Source organism: Rhododendron vialii, chromosome 7a (assembly GCF_030253575.1).
Source record: "Rhododendron vialii isolate Sample 1 chromosome 7a, ASM3025357v1".
NCBI classification, from domain to species: Eukaryota; Viridiplantae; Streptophyta; class Magnoliopsida; order Ericales; family Ericaceae; genus Rhododendron; species Rhododendron vialii.
In genome coordinates, this window is record NC_080563.1 from 1,451,425 (window position 1) to 1,478,747 (window position 27,323).

Consider the following 27,323-nt stretch of genomic DNA (forward strand, 5'->3'; position numbering starts at 1 on the left):
TTCAACTGCGAATATCTCCTTAGTCCCTAACACGTATGTTGATTAATGTGTACCTGTTCATGTCATATGGAGAGCCTTAGGTGACATTTAACTGTTGGATTTTGACGTCTGCTTATTTGTTTTTATTGATTAAACATGTAGCTATTGACAAAGCACAAGGATTGATGTATCCAACCCTAATTAATTAGGACACAAGGCTCGATTTGGTTTGTTTGGTCTAATTGATCCTAGTCATACCTCCCTTGTCCTTCTGTTGTGTGACCTGTGTTTTTGGTGGTGTCTCTGTTGTAAATCTTTTATGGTGTCAATCATGAACCATTATATTGGAGTTACGAAAGGGCTTACGCCCATATCCCGTGTGTTAGCAGCTGTTTTCTTTTATATGAACAGTCACATTTTTCAGTTCGTTCTAGATTTGAGTGAAATTGTTAGGGTTCAAAATCGATTAGATTAGAGGTGCTATGATCCAAGTTATTCGAACCCTAATCCAAAGTTGTTTGAATTGATTCAGAATAATCAGAAAACAGTTCCCTCATGTGGGTTTTACCAATACTATTGACTTTGGATGAAGAAGAAAGGTAAGGAACATTACAATTGAATTGGGTCTGTCGATATTTCTTCTCTTGATGTCTTCGGGCTTTGATTTCAGGACATGGTTTGTCTATTTTTAAAAGTTGAATGAAAAAGATTTTTTTTTTTTTTTTTCAATTTGACCCTTCTCTATGAAGTGACAAGCCCAACTTTTTGCATATGTATTTCCTTGAAGTTGAAATCAAACAAGTTTAATCATTGCGTCACCTTAATCAGTTAGACTTACCAACATGGACATCCAATTTGGACGGAGGAAGTAGTATTTTCGGCAAGATTTGCGCAAGGAGAATCTCAAGGTTCCTAGGGGTTCGAGCGAATTACGAGAGCATGGTTTATAGCGTTCTTCTATTTCATAGTGAGATTTGTCTGATAATCTTGGTCCGTGAACCTTTGACCATGCAGTAAATTTTTTCACACTGGGTTTTTGTTATTGTGATTCCATCATATTCATAACATCTTTGTAGGCAGGCCTTGTCTTTTTCGACATCATGTGACCTATTGCCCTTCTTTTTTTTATTATCTTATCAAACTGGGACTGGGGAGGTCTTACTGACTCCACCGAAAGGCCTCTTTTTGCTCCATTATTGTTACCTAGCTATTGGTCCTATGAATCTCATTGTCAATCCTCTGATTAAGGCCTCGTTTCACTAACTAAAATAAAATGAGTATCTATTTTTTTGAATTAAAAGTGATATATTGTGAGAGAATGACATGTCTCGTAAAACGGAAAATAAGTACTTAAAAAATACGAAATTTTAGTCTGAGATTGTTGTGGAGTACCATGTTCATGTGTAACTAAAATCCCTGTGTGATTTCAAATGTACACCAATACCACATTCCCAGTTTATTTATTGTTGAAGAACTGGGGGATCCTGTGGTGGTGACCGCCCGGGTCAATTGATATGCAATCCTTTCATCAATTGTTTTGCTCAAATATCGCGAATGTGGTTGAGATTTACAAATCCCGGTGTCTATTTTTGCTAATAAAACGGTTTACCCGTAAACATACGTGTGTGATGTGGATATGCAATTTCTCTTAATGTAGGGTGACAAATTTATGCATAGGTCGTTGTCATTTCCTCTATTGGAATGGGAAATCTATTCTGAAGTCGTGAATACAATCAAGTAATCGGACGGTGGTAGCTAATTAGACAAGGACAAAATTAAATAAGCATCTTTTTTACTAGATTTATTTAGGTGTTCATTCTAGAGGTTTTAAATACTTATGTTTTCATTCTCAAATTGTCATTTTGCCACATTATACCCCTATTTATAATTATACGGGCGGTTCCGTTGACAACCAATTAAACATCTAAAAAAACATCTCAAATTTCAATTTTATTGTTTCCGATCAAATTTTTATGATCCGAACTGTTCATATATGTGTAGTATGTGGGTGTTTGACCCGATAAATTTTCATCCCACAAATTAGGGGATTTGGTCCCCTCTCCTTTATCTCCCTCTCTCCCTCTCAAACCCGGATCCGGGGACCCTGCCGAGCGGCACCCCTGCCAAGCGGGTGCCAAGCGGTCAATCCGGCCGTTCATCTCGGAATCAACGGCCCCGATCGAAACATCTTTTTCCTTTTTTTTTTTTTAAATTCGTTATCTTGGCCGTCTAAAACACTTTTGGACGGCCGAGATGTGCTCGGCACCCCTGCCAAGCAACCCTGCTTGGCAGGGTCTCCAGTCCCTCAAACCCACCCCCACCAAACCCTTCCCATCCTAATTTTCGGCAGTTCAAAAAAAAAAAAAAAAAAAACCTTCCCATCCTCACGGCTTCCTCTCCACGCTCTCTCCTCTCTTTTCAAACCTAGTTGGCGCCTCCCCTTCGATTCCCTCCATCGCCGATAGTCATAGATTCAACCACTGCAGCTAGCCATTTATCGATCGTCGAACCAAATTGATGTGCTGCATCTCAAATAGTGTCTCTATTGCACGACGTCGTTCTTCGTTGGAACAGTTCCCATATCGAAAAGCAGCGGCGCAAGCCGCTGTTCTCCACTCAAGCCTCGGTCCCATTCCCCTATGTCGCCGACGTCGGATCTTCAAGTAGAGACGAAAGGCCCAAAAATTGTACGATTTTAATTTTTCCAAATAGATTATTATTATTATTATTTTTTAAACACCGAAAATGAACCTCTCCTCAATTTCGAACTGGAGATAGATTAGTTTAATGGATGTATGTATAAGTGTCACGAATCTCTGGTATTCAAGCAGTTTTGATTTTTTTTCATGTTTGAACTCTCACTTGTAGTAGTTTTAGAAAATGTTGGGTTGCAATGGGTGTCATTGTAGGTATCGTGTTTTACGAAACTTGTTATGTTCGTGAAATTTGTTGTGTTTGAACTTACTTATATCATGTTTGAACTCACTTGTATCATGTTTCAAGTTTGCCACGTTTTACGAATTTTTTCATCTTTGTGAAACTTGTCATGTTTGAACTCACTTGTTTTATTTCATGTTATTTGTTGAATTTTGATTTTTCATGAAATAATTGTTGAAGTCATGAATAATTGTTGGGATAGGTCATGAAATTTATTTGGATTTTAGGGAAGAGGATATTGGAGAGAGAATAGTAGTTTTATTTTAGGAGAGAGATGATTAGGAGAAAAAAAATATTTGAAAGATAGAAGAAAGAGAGTGAGATAAACTAGGGAATGGAGAGAGAATGATTTGAAGGATTAGGAGAGAAAAAGGGTAATATGGGGTTTATTTGAATTTGAGGATGGAAAGATAAGTTTTCAAACTCATTAAGATAGAGACTTAAGTATTTATATTTATATAGGACATGATCTCTATTTAAGTTACTGCTACATATTTAATTTTAAAACACAACTCAGGACACAATTGTGTTCGAAACAGTTCGATTCACATGGGTCTACATGCATCGAACGGTTTCGGACACAACTGTGTCCGGATTGTGTTTGTTCTTAGACTTTCTGCTTATTCGTATCCGCTCAATCTAATTTATATGGATTTTTTTATTTATTTTTATTTTTTGGCGGATCAGAGCCTATAATATCAACGGATGGATCGTACGGCTAGAATATAGGAGTATCGTAGTAATGGATTTTATTTTACCTAACAAAAAATGGATAAAGATAGAGAGCTGTGCTACGTGCACAGCAGCTGTGCACAGCAGCGGTTTTCTCCCGCCTCGGGTCGCAAAAAGATGATCGGAGCCGCTCATTTTGTTCAAAATATGTCGTTTAAGGTCTCTGTAAAAAATGAGCTTCGTTCGATATCGTTAGAGGCGTTAACAAAACACCCAAAATCACTTCAGAATTTAGGCATATTTTGAACAAAATGAGCGGCTCCGATCATCTTTTTGCGACCCGAGGCGGGAGAAAACGGCTGCTGTGCACAGCTGCACGCAAGCTGTGCACATAGCTTTTCTGAAAGATAGATCCTGAAGAGAGAATGGTGCGATTACCCTCACTTCCGGATAATTATTGGGCCATGCGGTACTCTCCGCAAATAAAACATCACCTCAACTAAACAAAAGTGAATGATTTACTGTAGAATTCGTCGTGACGTAAATGGTTAGATTATCACGTAGGCAACGAGTGGTGTTTTGGAAACGCTGAATTATTACTCTTCACTTACAAATAAATAAATAAAAAGTGTCCCCCCCACACGTGTAAAACTGGGAGCACTTTGTGCAATTTAGGCTGTGTTTGTTTAGGGGGATAATTTCTTCCTAATTTTGACATTTGAGATCCACAACTTCAGAATAATGCATTATGTGTCGGTAGTTCATTTACTGTAAAAGAAGTCTCCAACCGTATGATAGGATTTTAAAATGAGAAAAACTTCTTTATGGAGCAATCTGTGTACAAATTTTATGGCGCTCAATCGCGCGCGTCCAAAAGTATTTTGGACGATTCAGATTTAAAACAAAACTATTCGCTAGAATAGTTAAATTCTTCTAATGAATACTTTTTTTAAAATCCGGATCATTGATTGTCGAAACGGACGGCTAAAATTGCGTGGAGCCGTGAATAACTTCATAAGAATGCAATGTGTGTCGGTGGTTCATTTAAAAGAAGTAATCCTCGAACCGTATGATAGGATTTTAAAATAAAATTGGTCCCCATCTTCTTTAGAGTTTGGTACAATCTCAAGGAGAATTGTCCCATAGCTGACAACTGGGAATTACATTTACACGATCTCAAGAGTGTCCGGAGTAATTTATACATACTTGGGATAATTCTTTTTCCGATTTAGTTAAAAGATGACCATCTATCGAGACTAAAAAACTTGGGAGAGAAACTCTTACGGCCTAGTTCAAAAGATCACATGTCCTTGGTGGGAGACGAACTAGTGACTCATGTTTCAAAGGATCATATCTCATTCCGCCGCTTGAGTTAACCCTTGGGTTTAAATTAGTCACCATTTGCAATTCAATAGAGAAGAATGATAATACTAAAATTGTTTTGTCAATGCCAAAATTTTGTTGCACAAGAGTCTTGTAACCCAGCACAATTTATTTATTTAATTTTTAAACCAATCAATTCATTCAAGCCCGAAGGCGAAGATTACAACGCAAAACTCAGGAGTGCACCAAACTATTTAATCCGGGACCCTAGAACACCCTACAAAAGCAAATCAACATTAGGTGCCGATATAAGAATCATGTCCGGGATAAGGCAGAGAGATCTCAAACGAAATCTCAGTACAAATCATAACACAATAAGGTACAAATGTAACCCAGCACATGATATATGTCTTTTATGCAATACGAATTTCAACGTTAACAAAAAAAAAATAATAATAAAATTGGGGACTATCAACACCCTTCAATAGCATGATGAAAATTATTTGCATCTGGAAGGAGCCATCACCCTTGGTATCTAGGAATGATACTCCTAATTAAGGATTAGTGCAATGAATCTAAGGTAAGCTAGTTTGATTGGGCTCTTGTTCTTGTAGTACTAGTACTTTTTCAGAAATTTGGTCAAACAAATACCAAAATCCTAATAAGATACTTTTACCCTTTTTCTCGAACCCCACACTCTCTCTCTCTCTATCTCTGGCCCAAACAAGAGCCCTATAGCCAACCCTCCTACCAATTGAGAAAGATGATCACGTAATTTTTTTTACTAGAGACAAAAGGGAAGGGAGGGGAGGGGGCGACCAAGCGTGACGACGTGTTTTTTGGCATGACTATAAAGCTTTCAAATCCGCAGCGCGTTCTCGGGGGAAATCGAAACCCAAAGGTGTGCACTGAACCACTTGGGGCCAGAGCAATCAGAGGGAGGTCAAATGAACTCAAAGACCCGAGTCGTGAGATCACCACCTCAAGGTTCAAGAAAGTGGTAATAGCACGCCTTAAACCCACGGTCTCTAATCCCCCACCAAATAACCTTAGGGCCACAAGGTCCACCACCCCAGGTGATAGAAAGATGATCACGTAACTTTGCTTTAACGACCATTTGAGCTTGCATTATGTGATTGGTGGCAATTTGATGTGAATGGATACCACCTGTCAACGTATCCACCTATTCATGACTAAGCATTTACCTTGTGAGCTTTTGCCAAGAAATTGATTCTCTGGAGCATAATTTAAGGGTACTATGATGGCAAATTGGTATAATTTATTTTAGGCAATTTTCGAATTTGGTTTAGATCCAGACGTAGAAGTTGTCTTGAATTCTTGAAATTTTAAGAGCCACTTTGGGTCTTTTTTTAAATGAAAGAAATTTACATTGCGAGTATGTCTTCCGTGCTCTCTCAAAATATAAATGTGAAATATCTTTCTGTAAACTATTCGGTTATTTAACAGCAGACATTCAAGATATCATTTTTACTACGATCCAACGACTTGCCTACTTGATAATTATTTGTGAAAAATGTGTAATGTGGTTCTGGAGAAAGATGTTTTTATTCTCCTTGGATGAAATTTGTGTACTATGACCCAAAATTTGCTTTTCCCCAAAATTTGCTTTTCTTCTAGTCTACCTAGTACCTACACAACTCCAAGAAAGATGTTTTGAATGAAATTTGTGTACTATGACCCAAAATTTGCTTTTCTTCTAGCAAAAAGTCTACTTACACAATTTTGAAACATAAGTGCATTCCGAGTTGTTCAATATATGTGAACCCATGTGTATCTAACGGCTCCGAATACAGTTGTGTTCAGAGTTGAGTTTTAAATTTGTGTAGGTAGCATTTGCTCTTCTTCTAGTGGTTGAAAATGTCTTCTCTTTAATGGGTGATGGACTGAAAGGGATTAATTTCCTTGATGCATACCTTTGTCAACTTTATGTAGAAAAAGGACCCCTCATGAACACCGAAATGTGCTTCCCCAACTTATGAAGCTAACCCTATGCCTTTAGTTTCCACTAGGTCGGTTGGGTCTCCTACAAATTGCATCAATGGTTTTTTTCATTGGGTCAATCACAGAAAAATATAAGAAAGAATCATTGACATTAGTTTTTGAATTTTGAATAGGTCAAGGAATATAAAAAAACATTGGATAGCCATAAAAAGAGTTTCATATAATCCAATCTAAAAACAAAGAAATGAAAGACATTTCTATTATATTTTCTTGCATCTTCTATTATTTTTTCACTTCGGATAATTAAATACAAACACCTTCGAAATACTTAACTCAGGCACACAACCGTACATGAGAAAAAAAATTCAAACAGCTATCTGGAAAAGGCCTAATTTTAGATGAGGAATGAAGGCTTTAGTACTTATTAGGTGTGACCACTACCCTAAATGGGATGCACACAATTTTATAGTATTGCTTAAATGCATAAAATCATCCTCCCATCAGAACATAAATTATATCATCTTGATAATTCCAAAGAAATATTTACTATTCCTTCACAAATTTTCTAGATGCTAGGTTTGTGATAGCAACAAAGACCAAATTGAATTTATTAAACCACACGAAGAAGAAGTTCGATGCTAGCTGTCAAGTATTGGGAGGGCATAAAATAGAAGAATCTTGAAAATACAAGCAATGTGAATAAAATAAAAGTATTCTAAAGGGGCCTAATCGCAAATACAATAATCTGTTTTATCTCCAATTCCCCCTCATTGATGTCTGAACAATTTTCCTTCTCTTATTATAGTTGCACAAGCAAACTCATTTCTTTCCTTTCCCTTCACTCTCTCTCTCTAAAAAAATCTTCTCTCTATATCTCAGCCCATCAAAAGAGGGAAAAAGGCGATAACTTTAGGGGGAAAAAATCATGTCTTCCCCAAGCAAACGCCGAGAGATGGACTTGATGAAACTGTTAATCCTCTAATTGATCTCTTGAATTAGTTGGTTGCTTCAATTTTCTTTCTTTAATTAATTTGGGCTTCTTGTTTGATTCTTGTTGTCTTGTTTTTTTTTTTTTTGGGCTTATAAATTAGGATGATGAGTGATTACAAGGTAGAGATGATCAATGATGGCATGCAAGAGTTCTATGTACATTTCAATGGACCTAGTGACAGTAAATCTTCTTACCCTTATCTCAATCGGATACCCTTTAGTCCTGTTCAATTGATTTTTGAGCCTTTATGATGTTTTCTCTTGTGTGTCTTTGCAAATTCTAGATGTGTCTTTTTTGGATTTGCTTTGTTGACCATCTACTTCTGATGAACTCGGTCTTTCTGTAATTATAGTAGTTCTCAAGATTTTGTGCATAAAATGATTTTTGACCAGTTTTGATCTGGGTTTGATGTTTAGTTATGGGATTCGATTACTTATGCAATTTGTTTTTTTTTTTTTTTACCGCTACCCTTTTTATGGGCTTTAATTTGACATAAGATTGTTTTCTTTTGGATTTTAATGCCCAAAATACTGTAATAATTGGGGCTTCTGACTTGTAAGGGAGTTACTTATTGGTCTAGGTTGATTACTGTTTTCATATAGTTGTTGTAGACGTATTGTTTACTTGTAGTCCTCAATGAACTTGCTAAATTTAGAAATTGGATTGAATGAGATTTTTTCATTGCAAAATGAAAGCACTACCTTCAGTTCCATTTTCTTATCTAATTGTTCACGGGCAGGTCCTTATCATGGAGGTGTGTGGAAGATAAGGGTTGAACTTCCAGATGCTTATCCTTATAAATCTCCGTCGATAGGCTTTATTAATAAGATCTACCACCCAAATGTTGACGAAATGTAAGTAAAGTGTTACAATCCTATAATTTTCTGTAAAAGCAATGCACCATATTTGTATGGTGAGGGAGGAATGGTTCCAATATTGACAATCGTCGTGGTTTACTTAATACAGGTCAGGCTCCGTGTGTTTAGATGTTATCAATCAGACGTGGAGCCCTATGTTTGGTAAAAGAAGTTATCTTGCTGTTTTTCGCTAACAAGATTGCAATGGCTTCTTAAAATGAAAGACAAAGATAGCTCTCAGTTAAATAGTTAAGAATTACATTTTCACCTATGTTTTGCCAGATCTGGTAAATGTATTTGAAGTGTTCCTTCCACAACTTCTGTTGTATCCCAACCCGTCAGACCCGTTGAATGGGGAGGCTGCTGCTCTCATGATGCGCGACCGAACTGCTTACGATCAAAGAGTTAAAGGTACGGAGGTTTAACCTACTTAAACTTATATGCTCTCAAGTCTCAATCTTTCAATGCTAATGTGACTAGGATGAAAATCCCCCACTTCAATTATAGCTATCTCTCAGAAGGTTTTGGCTGTTTAGGTGCAGGATGCAGCCCTTAAAATCATGTATTTGTGAAATGATGTTTAACAAAAGTGGAGAGTGTGCACTCTTTGTGTGGACTGTGGAGTATAACTGGGAGTAAGTCATTAGTCATGCATGTTGAGTACTTCCCTTTTTCCAAGGGAACTGCACTAAGTGTTCGTCATATACTGAGATCGAAATGGTTCAGCATTACCGGAGTGGTGTGTGTATATGCAGTCTTGAGGAATTGTAGTAGGTTCCTATGCGTATGGAACTTTATCATGCCTCATGCAACATCTAGCTGCTATGCCAAATGCCAATGACAATCTGTTTACTGGGTTGGTTATCAGGGGGAAAAAAAATCTGTGTAACTAGGTCTTATGATAAGCTTTACTCAGTTAGTCCTTCATTAGGTGGGTTTCTGCCCTGCTCCTTGGGTGGTTAAAGCTTACAAAGAATTTGCTAGTGTAAATTCACTTGCCCACCCCACTTTGGAGTTCGGACACCAGACACTAAAACTATGTGCAATTGGACCACATCGTTGAACCTTATAAAACTCGGAATCCGGCGGCTATATTATTTTCTTCTTCGAGGGCTATCTCTTCTCTCTTTGGCTTTTGTGTCTTTATTCACATGTGCACCCCTAGTGTTTTTCAATTTTCTTTTGGGGCAATATCAATATCATTCTAAATGCTTTTTTCTTCTGGACTTGCAACTCTCGGGGACAAGTTTGGATGTAGGACTCTGGACAATCTCCTCTCCTGTATCTATTTTGGTTACTATTTCTTGCTCCTTTCAATGAGATTCAAAATCACTTGAATAAAGACATGCTGTCCAGACCATCATTTCATCCTATGCACTTTAATTATGTGTTATGATCCTAATGCTCCACATCAAATAAGCTTGTTGGGCAGCTTCCTTTGCAAGCTGGTTTTGAAGGGTGAGCTCTACCTTTGTTTCATAACGCCTTTAGTCAAATAACCAAACACCAGATTTGAGACTGAATTCAATAGGTATATCATTAAATGAAGTTTACAGTGCTAGGTACTTGAAATCAACATTGTTGTGTTCTAGTAGCCTAACGTAACTATCTGTTGTCTGTTCAGACACCAAAGTTTATACTCTACTGAACTATGATGGGGGATCGGATGAAACTCAGCAGGCGTAACAAGAGATATGTGGATGAATCAGGAAAATGAAGAATCAATGAAAACCTATGCAATATTAAAGTGAACACACAAAGATAACTGCGATGATGAAAAAAATTTAACGTGGTGAACCCCTACAAAAATGACCTTCAAGTTTTTTTGAGGAGATGAGAAACCTCTAAATTTTCTGCCTAAAAATGATAAGCACTTGTCCAAAACAAGTAACCTTCTTGGTGTCTAATCTCAACCCCATATGTTGCTCCAGGCATATGCATGTGCGTGGTACTTGTCTTTCCTAACCCCACCTGCACCTCTACCAGAATGGCCCCTGTTAGAATTAGCTTTGAAAACCAAACACAAACTTGCCGCTTTCTCTGAATGTACCTCTATTGTAGGCAATCTTAGATAATCGTCTAGTGACTTGCTTGTGGATGAGAAACCTCGCATTGTCGATCACACAGTCCATACAAAAAATCTTTATATTGCCTACTGTTGGCTTAAGCACGGTGGAGAGTTCTTCAGTAGTAGTTGGGTGTGCCTGTAGACAACTGGATTTGAAGCATTTGAGAACTTTCTTAACTTCGGTATCATTGTGATCAAGCTTTCTGACATTTGCACGAGACATGGCTTACAATTGTTTTATTCTTTGGAATTCCAATAAAATAGTAGTTTCAAGGTGATTCATGGCATGGTGCTTTAAAACAAGCATTGGGCGCTTGGAGCAATCAGGGGGCTAAAACAAATTCGAGGATGATTTAAAACAGCATATGCTCGTAGAAGTGAGGGGATCGAGTTGATTTAATGACAAGATCATGTTTTCTTTGCCTTGTTGTCTGTGAAGTGCATCAAGTATCTTCACCTCCTAGGCATTACAAAATATCAAGCACTTCCTTTGGAGCGAAAACTTCTGTCTTATTCTGATGTCGAAGGGTAGGAATTTGTTTTCTTTGAGATGTTCAATTGAAATTGATGGGTGAGGAGGGTTATCACAGTATATGCTCATAAGATGATGGGTAAAGATTATAATGTCTTCTGTGTGGTTGCTAGGGGACTTGACAACACACACACCTTTCGAGGAACAATTATCCTCCGGTTTCATGCTTAGAGTCATGCTTTTCCCACACTCGTCTGAAGGCTGGAGAAAGGAGGTTTATGGCTTAGGTAGACTGACAACAGCTCATATAAACTAGTCAGGTCTTCATGTATCCAAGTTCGGAAATATGATTTATGTTGCTGACCCTAATTGGTTGGCACACAAGGCTTGGTTTGGTAATATCATAGGCTGTTAGTTTCACAGCTGCAGTTTAAGTCACTTCCCGGTGTGTTCTGAGGTCTTAATCACTTTTGGAAGAATTATTGAATTATTGAATTATTTGACGCAGCATAAACCTGCAAGGTCTTTCCTTCCATTTTCCTTTTATATCTTGGCAGTTACATTATATGGTAACATAAAGGTTGTGATCACATTGTTCAGGCTTGTTTATTTCTCTTCATATTCTGATTCATTGCTCGTTGTTACCTTTATGCGCTCTTGCTAATCTACCTTCCCCCAAGTTTGAAAATTGTCATTTCCGTATTCGTGTGTCATCCAGAATATTGTGAGAAATACGCCAAACCAGAAGATGCAGGAGCTGCTCCAGAAGAGAAATCAAGTGACGAGGAGATGAGTGAAGACGAGTACGACTCCAGCGATGAGGCGATGGTGGGGCCCGTGGATCCATAGCGCCACCTCCGCCTCGTAAGAATCTGTATCTGTACATTATGTTTCAGTTTCTGTACCCAACTCTAAAAAGAAAAAAAAGAACATTTATTGGGGAGGGAGGATGGAAATAACATCTCTGCCTGTTTTATCTGTGACCTTTTGTATCTCTGTAAATAACTGTACTGTTGGTTTTATGTTGAAATTGTCTGATGGTTGCTTGCCATTCAAAATGTTTTGTTTGGTTGTGTCGAATTAAATCACTAGAACCATGGAATTTGTAAGGGCAGACAAGATTTTTGTTACCCTGTAGAAATTGAAGATGATGTCTTCAAAGATGATTGCCAATACTATTCTAGCTGGCAGCAAAACATTAAGGACCGCTCACATGGCCCTGTCACATCTAATTTTTTCACCAGTTAAAAGAGTACTAATTATCGAAAAGTTTACGGTTCCCTACCAAGGGATTATGATTGGATCCCGACGCCCCGCCCGGCTCATTCCGATCACCAGACGGCCGATCCGAGCCGTCCAAAAATTCTAAAAAAAAAACTGAGTGGGCTTATGTCAGAATCAACAGCATCCGATGTGTGTAGGTGCTCGATCCAAACACTTCGTGTTTTTGTATATATATGTAGTGTATACACATGGAGTGTTTGAATCGAGTACCTACACACATCGGATGCCGTTTATTCTCGCTAAGGCCCACTCGTTTTTTTTTTATAGAATTTTTGGACGGCTCGGATTGGCCTTCCGGTGGCCGGAGTGGGCCCAGCGCAGCGTTGGGATCCCTTTGGGATCGGGAACTATAGCACCGCTCACTAATTATCGACTAATTTTAGAAGACCAATATATGTTCCCGAGAACAGATTACTGCTAATTACCAGTATTCTCAAGTGCCTGTACTATTCCATTATAGTTACAAGTATCTATAATTAGCTTCGGCTTTCTCTGGTACAGCGGAGAACGAATGCTTTGGAGTCTTGGGACACCATCAGATAGTGACACAACACCCTCCAGAACCATACATCACTCATATACTTGGTGAAAAGAGCCTGGGTTGAAACACAGCGTACTTGGTGAAAAGAGCCTGCAAGATGTGGGGTTTGTGGAGGGGTTGAGTTTCAACGTACTTGGTGAAAAGAGCCTGCAAGATGTGGGGTTGTGGAGGGGGTTGAAACACAACGTGATGGTGCGGCAGCACCAAACTAATATTCTATAATGAGCCCATTTTGGTTAGGTGTAGGGTCCTGTGAAAGAACAGAGAGAAACTGTTTCAAGTAAACTATTACTCCCTCCGCTTCAAATTGAGAGTCAATTATTTATTTTGGGTTGTTCCAAAATAATGACTCTTTTTCAAAAATGAAAGGAAAAATTTAGTGATATTTTAAGTGTCCCTCAAAGTCAAAGGTGAATATAATTGTTATAAAGTAGATAGAACATAGAGATAATGGTGAAAATAATAAACATTGTTCGTGTAATCATTGCATATCTCCTTAAATAGTTAGAATCCTCAATAGAGACTCTCAATTTGGATCAGAAGAAGTATTCTATAATGAGCCCAAGAGAAATTGTTTCAAGTCATTCGGAGTTCGAGTTTCATACAAGGGAAGGTGGGGTAAAAAAAAAAAGGGACATAAAAGCCATTTCCACAATTGTCCCAATTACCAACTTCTTTGCCACAAAGGAGGTGCATCCAGAACTTCCCCTACAGATTCTTATGCCATTTATTCAACCACTACATTTAGCATATGAAACGAAAACAGTAAATGCTTTCCAAACTTAGAATTTTTTTCTCAGCTTTATATGAAAATTCGAAGATTTTTAAAGGCAGGGAGTACATATTTATAGAGCTGCTTATCTCAACTGAGCTCAAGCCCAGAAATCATTATCTCAAAGTTTGTGCTCACCAGGCACACCTAATTAACTATACCCATCAGAACAATAAGCAATAAGATACAAAGATAGCAACAGAGAGAGCCTTACACTGCACTAACAAAGTATGAGATCACTACTGCTAACCCTGGAAAGGTCCCAAAGCAGTAGCAGCAGCAGCAAGTTTACAGTCAAGAGTTATAAATGGCTCGGCCGCCTTTTCCCAGCATCTGTTCTCAATCTCTTTACTGGATTCGCCCAACCCACAGTCCCACCACCGCCATTATTCACTGGTTGTGGAGTTTGGTGGGACCGTGGCTGAAGCAATCTCGTATCCTTTGAGATTAAACCTGGACTCGAACTACTTCTAGTGGTACGAACAACACTAGGGGGTGACACGGGGCCCACTGACCCATTCCCTGGCTTCATTGTGGACTTCTCCCTATCTTTCCTCTTCTTTTTGCAGATAACAAGTTCCCCTGGATGAGTTAAGAATCGGGTGCTTCTATCTTCACTTCTAGGAATGGCAATGCCAGATAGGGGCTTTTGGGGAGGGCTAGGATTGGCGTCAACCTCGTTTATCAGTTTTTGTCGCTTGCCTTGGCCTCTTAAAGATGGAGCAGAGGTAGAGGTAGATAATGAGCCGGAGAACATCAGGGCATTTCGAGCTTCTCGGAAATCTGTGTCCGGGAATGCAATCTTTAAAATATCAAAAAACAGATCGTGCACCTTCCTTGCCTCAGATCTCACCTGTTCATCATAATTGTGCAGTTATTGAAGGAACTTGAAATATTCACAAAATAGAGAGACAGAGACACAACTCTTGAGGCTGGGGAGTTGTCCTCATTTCATGTTTACATGTTTATTCTACTTCTGAGCGACCAAACAGCACAAAAGGCGATTCATTCATTACCTTCACCCGTTGAGGATATTTTCGTTAAACAACTTGATATACAGTGTTGAGTTCATTTCCTAACAACTAAAGCTTTTGGAACAATTGGCAACTTAACATGGTATCATAGCATGGGTTGGTAGATGTCACAAGTTCAAGTATCTTAAGTTCAAGTCTCTCCATTTAAAAGGAAATAAGGAAAATAATTACAAGAGCAGCCATACCTCATGCGAGAATCCAAAATACTGCATTCCACTCTTTAGCATAATCTGCACATCAACCACAAGCTCCATCACTCCACTATACTGAAATCTCTCAACACGCTGATCAATCTTTTGCAAATCCAAACGACTACTTCCACCCCCATTCAGGTTACCAGAATTTTCACTCGTCTTCCATAAACCCGTTAACAGTGGAACAATTTGAGGACCTTCCTTATCTATTCTCCTCTGGAACTTGCTAATTACGTTCTTGCACTGCAAATGTGAAGAACTTCCCGTTAATAATTTAATAATTTACAGCCAATAGAACCAAGATGAAAATGAAGAGAAGATAAAAGCTCATGAGAGATGCTAAAGGGGAGAAGTTATGGTACTATTAAACATGGAGGACATAATTCTAGATATTGGTGCTTGAATGGGAACCGAGTATGGGAACTCTTCATTGAAAATGACAGATAAAGTCCAAAAAGTCCATATAACAGTAAATGGAAAAATGACTTGGCAAGCAACAACTAACAAATAAACCAACTCAATATAAACGGTATCCAGTAATACATACCCTTCTTTGAATAACATCAGACATCATTCTGCCACCAGTTGAAGCCCCACTAGTGCTCGTAACTTTACCGTCCCAACTGTCCCTCGGATGCTCAGCAGCATCTTCCGGAGGAGCAGATAGGGGATTCAATCTACTAGATTTCGGTGAAGCTTGCAGCTTTGATGAATTCGTAGTCCTCCTTGATGATAAATTTCGCCTACTTTTCAAGGACGGCCCACATTGATCATGCTTAGAAGCATTGGGATCTCCATGCGTTTTAAGTTCAGAGTCACTAATCCCCTGTGCTTCATATTTATGGTCCACCTGGAATGGCAACTGAGATGAATCTCCACCATAGAGAAATAGTTTTTCATTGGGATGCTTCTCATCTGGCCTTTCCAAAATAGGACGCGGACGAAGCCGAATACTACGTTTCCGTTTTATCTTGGGTTGCAAAACCTGTTCATCTTCACCTTCATCACGATCTTGAATCCCACTTCCAGATTGCTGGAGGTCCACATGAGAGTCTCCAGATAAAGCTATTTCACCTTCCTCTAATTCATCAGCCTGGAATCATTTACCGGAAGAAAAGTGATCAGCTAACAAAAACCTATGACTCCAACAGTAAATCATGAGGCACCGTTTGTTTGTTTGTCCAGATTAAGCATTGGATTGCACTATAAATCAAAGGGAACCACATTTAGTAGGAGCTTTTTAAGGCTAGGAATTAATAGCTGTCTGATATTATACCAAGTAAAACGCGTGATATAAAATACACAAGGGGATTAGGTATTGCTAATCCCTCCCCCCCCCCCCCAAAAAAAAAAATAAAAATACGATAACTACTATTATCCGATAGGGTTGCTTATCGTAAAGGGATTACATATCCCTCCACTGTTACTCCAGTCAAACAAGCAGGGACTCAAAGCACAATGTGAGAAAATATACCAGTCTTTTCGAAAGAGAACCTGGCCTTGCATCTAATGCAGAAAGTGACCCAAATTTCTGAGATGATGTAGAAGGCAAGACTGTTTTCGTCAATTTTTGAGTGTCTAAGGATGATCCTGATGAACCAGCTTCTTCAACTGCATGATCTTCATCAACTGCATCTTCTTCGACTGCATGGATATTGCTTTTGGAAGCTAGAGGATACTGATATCCACCGTCTTCTTCTGATTGGTCTTTATTTACTGGAGGTGGCCCCACAGCGCCACTAAATTCTTCTTCTTCAAACTCAGCGATTTCTCCCTCTTCTTCCTGTGCTGAGTATCCATTCCTCTCCTCAGAACTAGCATCAGTGAACTCTCCATTTTCATCATCCACCTCCCTGTAAATAGGGTACTTTTTACCCTTATACCGTCCCCTCCTTTTCTCAGTTATATCAGGAGGCATTTCACTTGATCCATTGTCAGTATTGCCACCTAGTAAGGTGTTCTTAGATGGCTTTTTTGAAAGATGGCCCATGGTAGAATTTACTTCTTTTGTGCTGGCTCGGAGCCATTTAGGCACCTGGTCAAACCTCATCATCTCCTCTGTCCAGTCAAGCTCTTCATCCATTTGGTCAAAGAGCTCTACTTCTTCTTCACTTCTAGCAATCATCCGATTCACCTCATGAAGTGAGGGGACATCATGAACAGTTTCTTGATATCTCTCTTCATCATGCAGCAATGTCTCTAAAGTCAACCGCCTCTCTTCATGTGTTGTTCTCTGGTCAAAACGCCCAGCATTAATAACTTCATCCGCCATCTCAATCTTGTACTGTTGGATGTTATTGCGTATGAGGCTCTCAATGGATCCCATATACCGATCTTTACCTGCCAGGTCATCCTCCGAATCAACTACCCCACCACTTCTTAGTTCATCCTCTTTCTGATGGCTTGAGATTTTGTCAACAACTGCTTCCATATAGATAACTTTCACTTCTCTCGTCTGTCCAATACGGTGGGCCCTTGCAACCGCTTGTTCCTCATTTTTAGGATTTGGATCAGGGTCATATATGACAACAGTGTCAGCAGTCTGAAGGTTTAAACCCCTTCCAGCAGCACGAATGCTAAGCAAGAAGATAAAGCAATCAGTGTCAGGGCTATTAAAGTCCATAATGGCAGATTCACGGTCTTCTAAGCTAGTAGTCCCATCAATTCGCCTGTACACAAGTCGCCGCCACTGCAGATATTCCTCCAATAGATCTAAAAGTCTTGTCATCGTACTAAAAAGCAGTACTCTGTGTCCTGTTCTCTGAAGCTTTATGAGGATCCTATCCAGAACCCAAAATTTCCCACATGATCTAACAAGGAAATCCTTGGAGAAATCATTGAAATAAGGGTAATTAAGCAAGGGGTGATTGCAAGCTTTCCGGAGCTCCATGCATCTATTAGTTATAGGTTTATAAAATTTAGACTGGTACATGGGATTCTTTTGAACCTTGACCTTCTCCTCTTCAGGATCAATTCGAACAGTACCAGTAGATTTAATCCAATCATAAACAGCGCCCTGAAGAGCCGACATCCTACATTTCAAAACGATGGAGACCTACAATGCAATATTGCTGTTAGAAACAAGTGAAACTACAAGTACTTGACGCACTCAGAATGGATAACAGCATACCTTGGGTGGAAGTGAGCCTTCCACATCTTCAACACGACGTCGGAGCATGAAAGGCTCCAGAATTTGATGAAGTCGGTGGATGATGATAACCTTCTTCTCAGTCTCAAGCCAGTCATCCTCTACACTGTGTGTGGGAACTTCCCTTTGAAAAGGTTTTGAGAACCAATCATGAAATGCTTTCCGGTTATCAAAAACTTCAGGGAGGAGTAGATTGAGAAGTGACCAGAGTTCTTTGAGATCATTCTGCATAACAAAAGGCTATGTAATTCAACTTCAAAGTAATTAGTGATAAAGAGAAACGAGAGAAGAAAATAGTTAACTGGATAGCTTTATCTGGTCACTCAGTCAAAGTTCTATGCTCAATTTCTAGATAGTGAAAATATGCATTCCTGTTCTTATCAAAATTTTGGGATGTGTTAAGTCACATCCAGGAATTACAAAATTAGAGCTTACAGATGTCCAGGATCACAAATAATGACCAATTTCATTCTCTTCGTGAGTGTATTAACTTTACACAATTAAGTAAATGATTCCAACATAAGAAAGCACATTCACAATCTTAGTATATCTGAGTCCAGTCACTAATCTAAGTCAACTAACTCAATTCTTATTTGCGGTTATATAACCAAAGGCTGATAAGACAATATTAGAGAGAACCAGCATAAATATAGATAACAATTAACAAGGCTATGTGCAAATATCTGCCCAGAATCCAACTGCTGCAATTATGAGCATTCGCATTTCACTTATTCTCAAGGTTGATTGAAGAATATGATGAGCAGATTAGTTTGAGCGCTAAGGGTAGGTTAGCTCACTACAAATTAGGGATGCTCAGGCTTAATTCAGAATTTCAGATCAGCAGAGTGGTGGCACATACAGTTCTCAATTTTAGAAATATACCTTAAAAACTCAAGCATCTTATGAAGATGCCAAAGAACTATGTAAGCATGCTTTACAAGTTCCTAAAAGAATTTACTAATAGGGTTTTCAGGCCAAAACCACATTAATGACATAAAAAAGTTTATACCCTGATTAGCCACAAGACCACAGCATACCTTCCTTGAACCACTAGACATTTCAAGAAATATTCTTATGACAGGGAAGGAAGATCAGGCTAAGCATATTACTACAACAAATAACTGGCATTAAGGTAATCCAAGAAGGTTGCAAACTTGTAAAATCGAAGCCAACTACTACTGTGGAGTATATGTTTTACTTGGAACACTAAACATGCAGACATACAAAACTAATACACACATAAAGATGCATAGCATGCAACTCTGCACTGCAAATCTCTTTAACAAACCTGTAAAGGAGTGCCAGTGAGAAGTAGGCGCCTCTGACAGCGATATCTATCAAGATCTCGAGCTAGAACAGATTCCCTGTCCTTCATGCGTTGTGCTTCATCTATTATAATGTACTTCCAGTCAACTTTTGAAAGCTTTGAACGGTCATACATGATGAACTCATAAGTTGTCACAAGGACATTAAACTTCATCGCACAAACCTCCTACAAGGAAAGAACAAGAGTTCAGCAACATGTCAGAAGCTCAAAAATCAAAATCAAAATAAATAAAAAATTCTGAAGTCCGAACATCTTACTTGAGAAAACAATTTCAGGCGTTGATCCTTCCCACCAACATAAAAAATGCAGGACACAGATGGCAACCAATTATGGAACTCACTCTGGAAAAAATTAAGTGCGAAAGTCAGATCACAAAATGGCAGAATAACAATCACTAATTCACTATTGTTCGGTAAGATAATAACTGACCTTCCAATTCACCAGAACAGCATTTGGAACAATAATAAGATGTGGGCCATAGTTTCCTTTGAACTCCATGAGATAAGCAATCAATGCCATCACCTGCACAGGCAAAGAAGACAATAGGAAAAGTAAGTCTCTTCTCATAAACTTTGAACCTTTTAGATACTGAAACTGAAAAACTGTTCAAATTAATACAACAGCATAAAGATAAGTTTATCACAAAAGAAATACTAAACAGGGCCTTCTTTGCCCTCAAGGGGGGCGAGGGCAGCAAAAATCTAAACCACCAAAATATATGATAGAGACTCACCTGTACAGTCTTTCCGAGACCCATCTCATCTGCCAAAATTCCATTTAATTTGTTGTTATAAAGAGAGAGCATCCATTGCAATCCAACCTGTGCGACCCAGCACAAAAATTAACTTAAATTTCCTACTTGCATCAGAAGAGACGATTGAACATAATAAAACAAAGACAAGACAATTAATATAAACAGATAGAAGTACACACAAAAGTAATTGCAACCTACAAGTTGATAGTCTCTTAAGGTTCCGGCCCGTAGCATCGAGGGCTGCCTTGTAACCCTTTCATTTACAGCATGAGCAAGATGGTAATACCTGGAGACAAACACAGAAAAATAAAAACCCAAGGTAAAAGGAAAAAGTGATTTTGAACATCTGGTACAGACCTTCAACCTAAACTGAAGGAAAATACCCATCCAAACACAAAATGATGACATATCAAGTTGTGACTATTGCATAGACTACAACCAATGCATTTATTCAAGCACAAAACTTCCACTTTTGGAGCCAACAATTCCACTGTCGACACTCCCTCATTTTATCTGCTCTCAGTATGAAGTAATGAGATGAAAGAATCTTATTATGTTAAAAACAAACTTACTTATTAACAGATGAACTCTCCTGGGGTGCATTCATTTCAGAGAAACGATTTCTTATCATTGCTTCCTGTCCAGCACAAGCTGCTGCAGCTCTTACTTCTTCTTCAGACAAACCCTTTTATCAAAAATCAAATATAAACAATCAAGACAATGAAAGCAAGAGGATGCACATGAGGCTGTGAGAAACTTAACTGCATAACAATATCAATGGTTAAGGTACTAGGATGCAAAATTACAAACAAAAAAAAAATACAGAGACTTGTATATACAAACATGCACACGCGCGCGCCCACACACATATTTATGCATGTGTATATAATATACATACAGACAATATATATATATATATATATATATATATATATATATATATATATATAGAGAGAGAGAGAGAGAGAGAGAGAGAGAGAGAGTACATGAGCTCGTGCAGCAACAGCAGCAGCATTTGCTGCTTCCTCGACCTCCTGCTGATTCTTTGTAGCCGTTATTTTACCTCCCAGTTTATTGAGATACTCTTCCGTTTGGGTTAAAAATGATGAGAGAACAGCGTATCTCTCAGCAGCATCACCTGGGATGCTAGTCTGCTGCTCCAGTAACATTTCTCTATACCTCTCAACATCGTTATTCTTCAATGCTTCCATTCTTTTATCACGATCATCGTCCTTCCTCTTAGAGAACTCCCTCAACATCCTTTCATGATATTTTGCAACTCCCCTGTTCCGGGCAGTTCGCGCATCCCGGATGGACCAATGAGCCTCAAGAAGCTTCTTGCGCCACTGAAAAATAGATTTCAGTTGTTTCTCCCTCATGGCTTTCTGAGTGGCTTGTACTTGTCTAGTGAGCTCCATCCTTTGACGGTCACAGAGTCGGACAAACTTCCGATATGGCCTATCAGGCATTGCCATTATCTCCTGTTGCTGTTGATCAACCTCCTCCCTCAAGCGCGCCTGAAGATCCACTAGTCTAAGTTTTCTCTCCTCAATTTGCAGCTTCAGAACAAGATCTGGTCTTATCCTTTTCCTATCCATGTTCACTGCAAGTAAACCATTTATCTTCCTCAAATTTTCTTTCCTTTTCTTGGTAAGCACTTCCATGCCTTCCTCAATAAGCAGGTCCTTTACATCATATGCAAATGACAAATTATTGTTGTTCACCATCAGTGGAGACCCAATGGAGTCATGTTTACGAGTAAAAAAAGGAAAATCAAACAGTGGACCATGATATTTTCTGGTAGATCCAACATCTTTTGGCTGCGGCACATTGGCTGCTTGTACAGGTTTCTTACCTTGCATTGTATCAGATACAGAAACCTGCGGTGCAAGCGGTTTGCCCCCATCTACACTGAAATCACTTCTAATAAGAGTTTTCTGGTTACTACATTCAACTTCCGTTTCAGGTTTTATCGGAAATGTGGTTGTTTGCTGGTCTTCCTTTTCAGAAGGAACCATTGGTAAAGGCTCTTCGGTCACATTTGTAATGCCTTGTGAATGAGCTTTCAAGGCACTTACTTTCCCGTCTTCTGCGGAAATCTCCTCTTTCTTATCTTTCAACCCACTAGACGATTCTACAACCTGAGGACCCTTCTCAGTGGACTCTGATTGTCTTGCATGGTTTTTAGCATTTTTCCCGACAGATCCATCCTGATTACCTGTTTCAGAATGGAGAAGCACCTGCTGTGGCTGCATTTCAAGGGGTGGGGGAGCAATGGCTCGAAGTAGTTCTTGTGGAAGAGTTACATCTCCTTTCTGTCACAAAGCAGAAAAGGAAGTATCCTCCCATCAGTAGTTGACAGTAAATCCAATGAACTATGTAAGTACTGAGAAGCGAGAACCAGTGACATTAAAAAAGTAAGTCTAGTTTGTACCCATTAATGGGTGTCTGGGATGGATAGATTAGGTACAAACCTAACCTTTGGCATTAAATGCACAAAGTGATTGTCCACATCCTCGAACCCACAACCTAAGAGGTTGGTAGGCTGAGGTTTCTAACCACTGAACCAGAGGTCGCCCCAAATTAATGGTAGCCATTAGGTGCATGTGATGGGTGAGTGGGAAGGATGGAGTTAGCAAACCTTCAGACGCCTGAATGCTAGTATTTGAGCTTTAAGAACATGCAGTTGCTGTTTCGTAAAACCTAAACGCTGCTGTTGCATCTGGGGAACCACGCCACCCTGAGATGAAAAGGGATTCCCCAAGCCTCCATCGTTCGGTGAAGCTGAGGGTTGTGGGGAAGAACGGTTCAATTGCCTACCATACTGGATTTGCAAAGCTTCTGAGCCACTTAACGGGATTTTATTATGGGATGAATGATCCGCACCCTGGTTCAAGTTAACAGGCGACTGCGGGGGGCGCACGGGTGGCATTCCATTACCAATCATCATTGTCTGTCTCAAAGGCACCTGGTTTTCTCTCCCATGAGCAGGAAATTGCTGTGCAGAATTGGTAACTGACGGAGCATTCGGAGCTGTGCCAAACGAGCCAAGCCCAACTGTCTGCCTAGCTTTATTGGACCCAGACTGTCCAGAGACATCGCTTGAAGAATTTTGGCGCGGAGAACTCTCATTTGTAATTTGCGAAGACTGTGCACCCATACTGTTTTCATTTGCCTTGTGTTGTGCTAGCATCCTGGACTGCATGAGTGGCATAAGCTGAGCCATCAAGTTGGCATTTGCCGGTATCGATAAGTCAATATTACGCTCATTAGCTAAAACTTGCATCTGTGCAGCCATTGACAGCGGGCTGTTTGCAATTTTCTGCATGTTTTGATGAACCTGTGATGCTTGCGTTGATTGGCCCATAGAAGAAGGCTGGATCGGAGGCTTTGGATCGCTATTTTGATTGGTTACCTCTTGTTGTGCTTCCTGTATCTGTTTCTTGGATGATGATGCTTGTGCCTGGTTAGAAGACTGAATAGACATGAGCTCTTGTATCTTCAAATTACCTATCCCAGTGTTCTGGTCCTTTGCCGATGAAGGCCCCGCCATTCCCATTTTTCCTTGCGGCTGAGATTGAATTCCCGCAGCTCGTAGTTGGGCTGCCATACCATATTGAACAAGCTGGGCAGGAGTCATTTCAGCCCATGGATTCTTCAACTGTTGAGGCAGTTGGGCCCCACCAGAAGCTGAAGGGAAATTTCCCCCTCTCAAGAGTCCATGGAGACCACCAGCTTGGTAGGCAGGAACGGCTTCGTTTCCTTCGGGTCTTCTAAGAAATTGTTGTTGCAATGACTGCACCAACAATATACATGCGTAACAAGAGAATGACACCCATCATTGAACAAGACAAGCTCTTGTATACCACGAAAAAAGAACCAAAAAAAAAAACAGGAAGTCAAAAGTAACCTATAATTAAAAACTTTGTTAGAATGAATTAAGCACCTGAGGCTTTAAGCATACCTTTCTGCAATTAGGGTATACCCACTACATAGGGTATAACTCCTTGAGCATGGAAATTGATTATTTGACGGTGAAGTACATATGTACATCAAAATGTTGAAATCAACTCCACTAGATACCAATTGTCCAACAAGTCACCCGAGGTAGGGAAAAAAAAAACTATGCCTATTCCAAAAGGCAAACGTAGCTAAATTGACACACACGAATTTCAATTGAACAGCTGATCAATCTAATTAAGCACAATCACACCAAAATCCAAACTTCACTCCATCAATAAATACTTTTCCAAAGACATTTGTCAATTTGACGAGAAAATTCTAAAATTGAGCAGTGACAAATAACACCACAATCAACTAACCCACTCCTTTAGTCACTTTTCAGTCCAACCAAAACTCATCCAGTATTCTTTTCAGAAAACCTTTACTATTTATTAGCACAGACGGAATTTTTCTCCAACTTTAGTTGGCCCCCGCTAATGCTCGGTGGGAGTGGCCCGTCCGACCGGACACCTTAGTTGTAAAAAAGAGAGAGAGAGAGAGAGAGCAAAGATGAATTGATCATTTTTCTAGCAACACTAAACGGGTCCCAACCCGAACATCCCACTTGCTATCAACTCTTTGGACCAGTCCATACAGTACTTTGCTCCCGCTTTAATTTGGCCTGGTCGAAGTGCGCATAGGGTGGCCAAGACCCGTGAGTTATCAGAAGAAAAACTTCAACAACAAAGACCATTTTGTGTAGCAACACTAACCTGCCTCTGCTGCTGCTGCAGCTGAATTGAATCAAACCCTAAATGCGGAGTCGAAACGGGAGACGACGAAGACGCCGTCGGCGATGCCGAAGGAGGAGGAGGAGGTCCGACCGAGGCCGGGCTGTTCCGCCCATGGCCGCTACCAGGTCCCTGCGGGGTCCCACCTCCCGATTGCATACAAAAAAGAAAAAAGAAAAATCAAGTGAGAGAGTCTTAACTGTCAAATCAAATCCCTCCAAAATTCACGCGGTTTTATCGAACCGCTGTCTTTTAAAGCCCTTCTGCACCCCGATCCCAACGTTCAGATGACGTCTTGTCTCTCTCTCTCTCCACTTTCTCTCTCTATGTGTGTACTTCTCGTCTCTCTCTCTCTAAAAAGCGGAAATTTTGCAGCAAATAGGAGAGGGGGTTTATAACAATGACAGATCGATCTTGCGGCCGGTGTCCCCGGCGATCCCCCCGAAGTTGCCGGAATCGTTTGATCTCACACTCTCTCTCTCTCTCTCTCTCTCTCTCTCTATCTCTGTTGATTTTTCCCAAATTTCACGAAATTTGCATTTCAGTCAAACCCTAAGCTGATGTATTTTTTATGTGCTTTATTTTTTCCTCTTTTCACCCTCTCCCGGACCAAGCTCCCATCCAGTGTTGTTACCCTCCGGTTCGGTTTAATTTCAGTCTCTGTAGGCCCTACTAAGCTCGTAACAATATTCAAATCGCGCATTTTATAGAATTCGTCGAGAAAAACATAGCAGCAAAAAATTATCTTGATCCAACATATGAATATAACATATTTGTGCAATAAAAAGTGGGGGATATAAGTGTCAAATTATATTTTCTCATGCCATTTTTCCTTACACGAATCTATTTTGTTTGTAAACCTATTGAAATTCGATGAAATTAATTTTGTGTGTATAGATTTAGCTTCATGAGATCTATAAAATAAACGATTATGATCATTGTTATGGCCAAGTAAAAGCCCACAAAGGCCGAAACTGAACTAGACTAAATGCTAACAACATTAGATGGGAGGTTGGTCCCTCTCTCTCTCCACATATATTTACACACTTATGGAAGGGATCCTTTGCAATCACATTCGGAACTAGACTCTCTTGTTAAATCTCTTTACGGCTCTTTTCGAGCTCATTTTGATGATTAAAACCAACTACCAGTAGTTTGTAAAATTCTTCCGGATAAAGTTTGTCAAAAATCATGTTCATCAAAAAATAGTATGTTATGAAAATGAGAAAAAAAATTAAAACACGGTTACTTATGATTGAAATAAAAATAGTATGTTATGAAAATGAGATAAAAAAAATTTAAAACACAGTTATTTATGATTGAAATATAAAGGTGTTTTAAAGATATATCAATTCAACGGTTTCGATTATCGAAACATGCCCAAGAAAATCCCCAAACAGCTTTGGACCGGACGGTTTTAGTCCTAAGAGAGAACCTGAGAGGATCTCCCTTTTTTTATATTAATATAGTATTCCGTAGGTTATTTTCCTTTTCTTTTCTTTTTTTTCAATGCTTTATGGTAACTCTGATGTAAGGTTTGGCAACTGTGGTTAGATATCAGGTGCTGGGTTAAGAGAAAGGAACTCGGGTCACTTGAGGAGGACTAAATGCACAACCTTTTTTCCTTTGTGCAAACATTTTCTCAGCACCCCTCCAGTACTCTAAAATAAATAAATAAAATTCACTCTTATAACCCACATCCATTTTTTCCTCCAAAAATAAAAAATAAAACCAATGCCTTCTCTCCCTCCTCAATCTCTTAGTTCCCTTTTTTTAATATATATATATATATATATATATATACACACACACACAAAAAAATTTGTCCACATAAATTGAGATTTTCAGAAAGAGAGAGGAGGGACAGTGCTACATCAGTTTATTGATTGACTAGAGGAGGGAACGAGAAAAAAGGGGCACATGAGGGTTAAGCGGGCCGGGGGGGGGGGGGGTGCGAGTTGGGTGCAAAGAAGTGTTTGGGGTGGTTGGTGATGGCCTACGGAGGGAAAAACCAGATTGTTGTAATCTTGAAAATACTATATTTTTTAGAGAGTCATTAATCTTAAATAATGTGATTGCTTGCCTCGAGTAGGGAAGTATATTGAACTTGAAGAAGAGAGACAACCGCGGGCACTCACCCACCCTATATTACGTTAGTTTAGACAGGTAAAATGTCTATAATGATGTTTCTTAGGGAGAGAGGTTACTTATTTTTTGAACTCTCAAATCTTAAAACAACCCAAATACTCAGAAATTCTCCTCAAAAGAATATAAG

At 39.3% G+C, this 27,323-nt stretch overlaps 2 protein-coding genes across 3 annotated transcripts; one reads left to right on the forward strand and one right to left on the reverse strand.

Moving 5' to 3' along the window:
- The first annotated feature begins 7,573 nt into the window (after positions 1-7,573).
- LOC131332114 (ubiquitin-conjugating enzyme E2-23 kDa-like) lies at positions 7,574-12,319 on the forward strand. Its single transcript, XM_058366187.1, has 6 exons — positions 7,574-7,842; positions 7,965-8,044; positions 8,604-8,718; positions 8,831-8,883; positions 9,004-9,132; positions 11,980-12,319. Exons 1-6 carry the CDS (start codon positions 7,799-7,801, stop codon positions 12,108-12,110), a joined length of 552 nt encoding a protein of 183 aa, XP_058222170.1. The 5' UTR covers positions 7,574-7,798; the 3' UTR covers positions 12,111-12,319.
- A 1,537-nt stretch (positions 12,320-13,856) lies between these two features.
- Positions 13,857-25,607, reverse strand: LOC131334527 (ATP-dependent helicase BRM). 2 transcript variants are annotated; one of them, XM_058369578.1, is made up of 14 exons: positions 25,025-25,607; positions 22,957-24,111; positions 21,302-22,630; positions 20,888-21,000; positions 20,514-20,601; positions 20,295-20,381; positions 19,991-20,083; positions 19,819-19,902; positions 19,523-19,726; positions 18,217-18,459; positions 16,561-18,141; positions 15,634-16,179; positions 15,078-15,329; positions 13,857-14,711 (listed from the first exon to the last, which is right to left on the reverse strand). In XM_058369578.1, exons 1-14 carry the CDS (start codon positions 25,205-25,207, stop codon positions 14,160-14,162), a joined length of 6,510 nt encoding a protein of 2,169 aa, XP_058225561.1. In that variant the 5' UTR covers positions 25,208-25,607; the 3' UTR covers positions 13,857-14,159. The 2 variants fall into 2 exon arrangements, with proteins under 2 accessions (XP_058225561.1, XP_058225562.1); XM_058369579.1 differs by having other exon boundaries at positions 25,031-25,606.
- Positions 25,608-27,323: the final 1,716 nt, after the last annotated feature.

Excerpts from the sequence above, each read along its gene's own strand:
- LOC131332114 (XM_058366187.1), top strand. The coding sequence starts at position 7,799 with ATGTCTTCCCCAAGCAAACGCCGAGAGATGGACTTGATGAAACT. Across the intron at positions 8,045-8,603 it reads TTTCAATGGACCTAGTGACA|GTCCTTATCATGGAGGTGTG; the intron begins GTAAATCTTCTT and ends GTTCACGGGCAG. Across the intron at positions 8,884-9,003 it reads GACGTGGAGCCCTATGTTTG|ATCTGGTAAATGTATTTGAA; the intron begins GTAAAAGAAGTT and ends ATGTTTTGCCAG.
- LOC131334527 (XM_058369578.1), bottom strand. The coding sequence starts at position 25,207 with ATGCAATCGGGAGGTGGGACCCCGCAGGGACCTGGTAGCGGCCATGGG. Across the intron at positions 20,382-20,513 it reads CCTTAAGAGACTATCAACTT|GTTGGATTGCAATGGATGCT; the intron begins GTAGGTTGCAAT and ends TGGGTCGCACAG. Across the intron at positions 18,460-19,522 it reads TCACTGGCACTCCTTTACAG|AATGATCTCAAAGAACTCTG; the intron begins GTTTGTTAAAGA and ends TTTGTTATGCAG.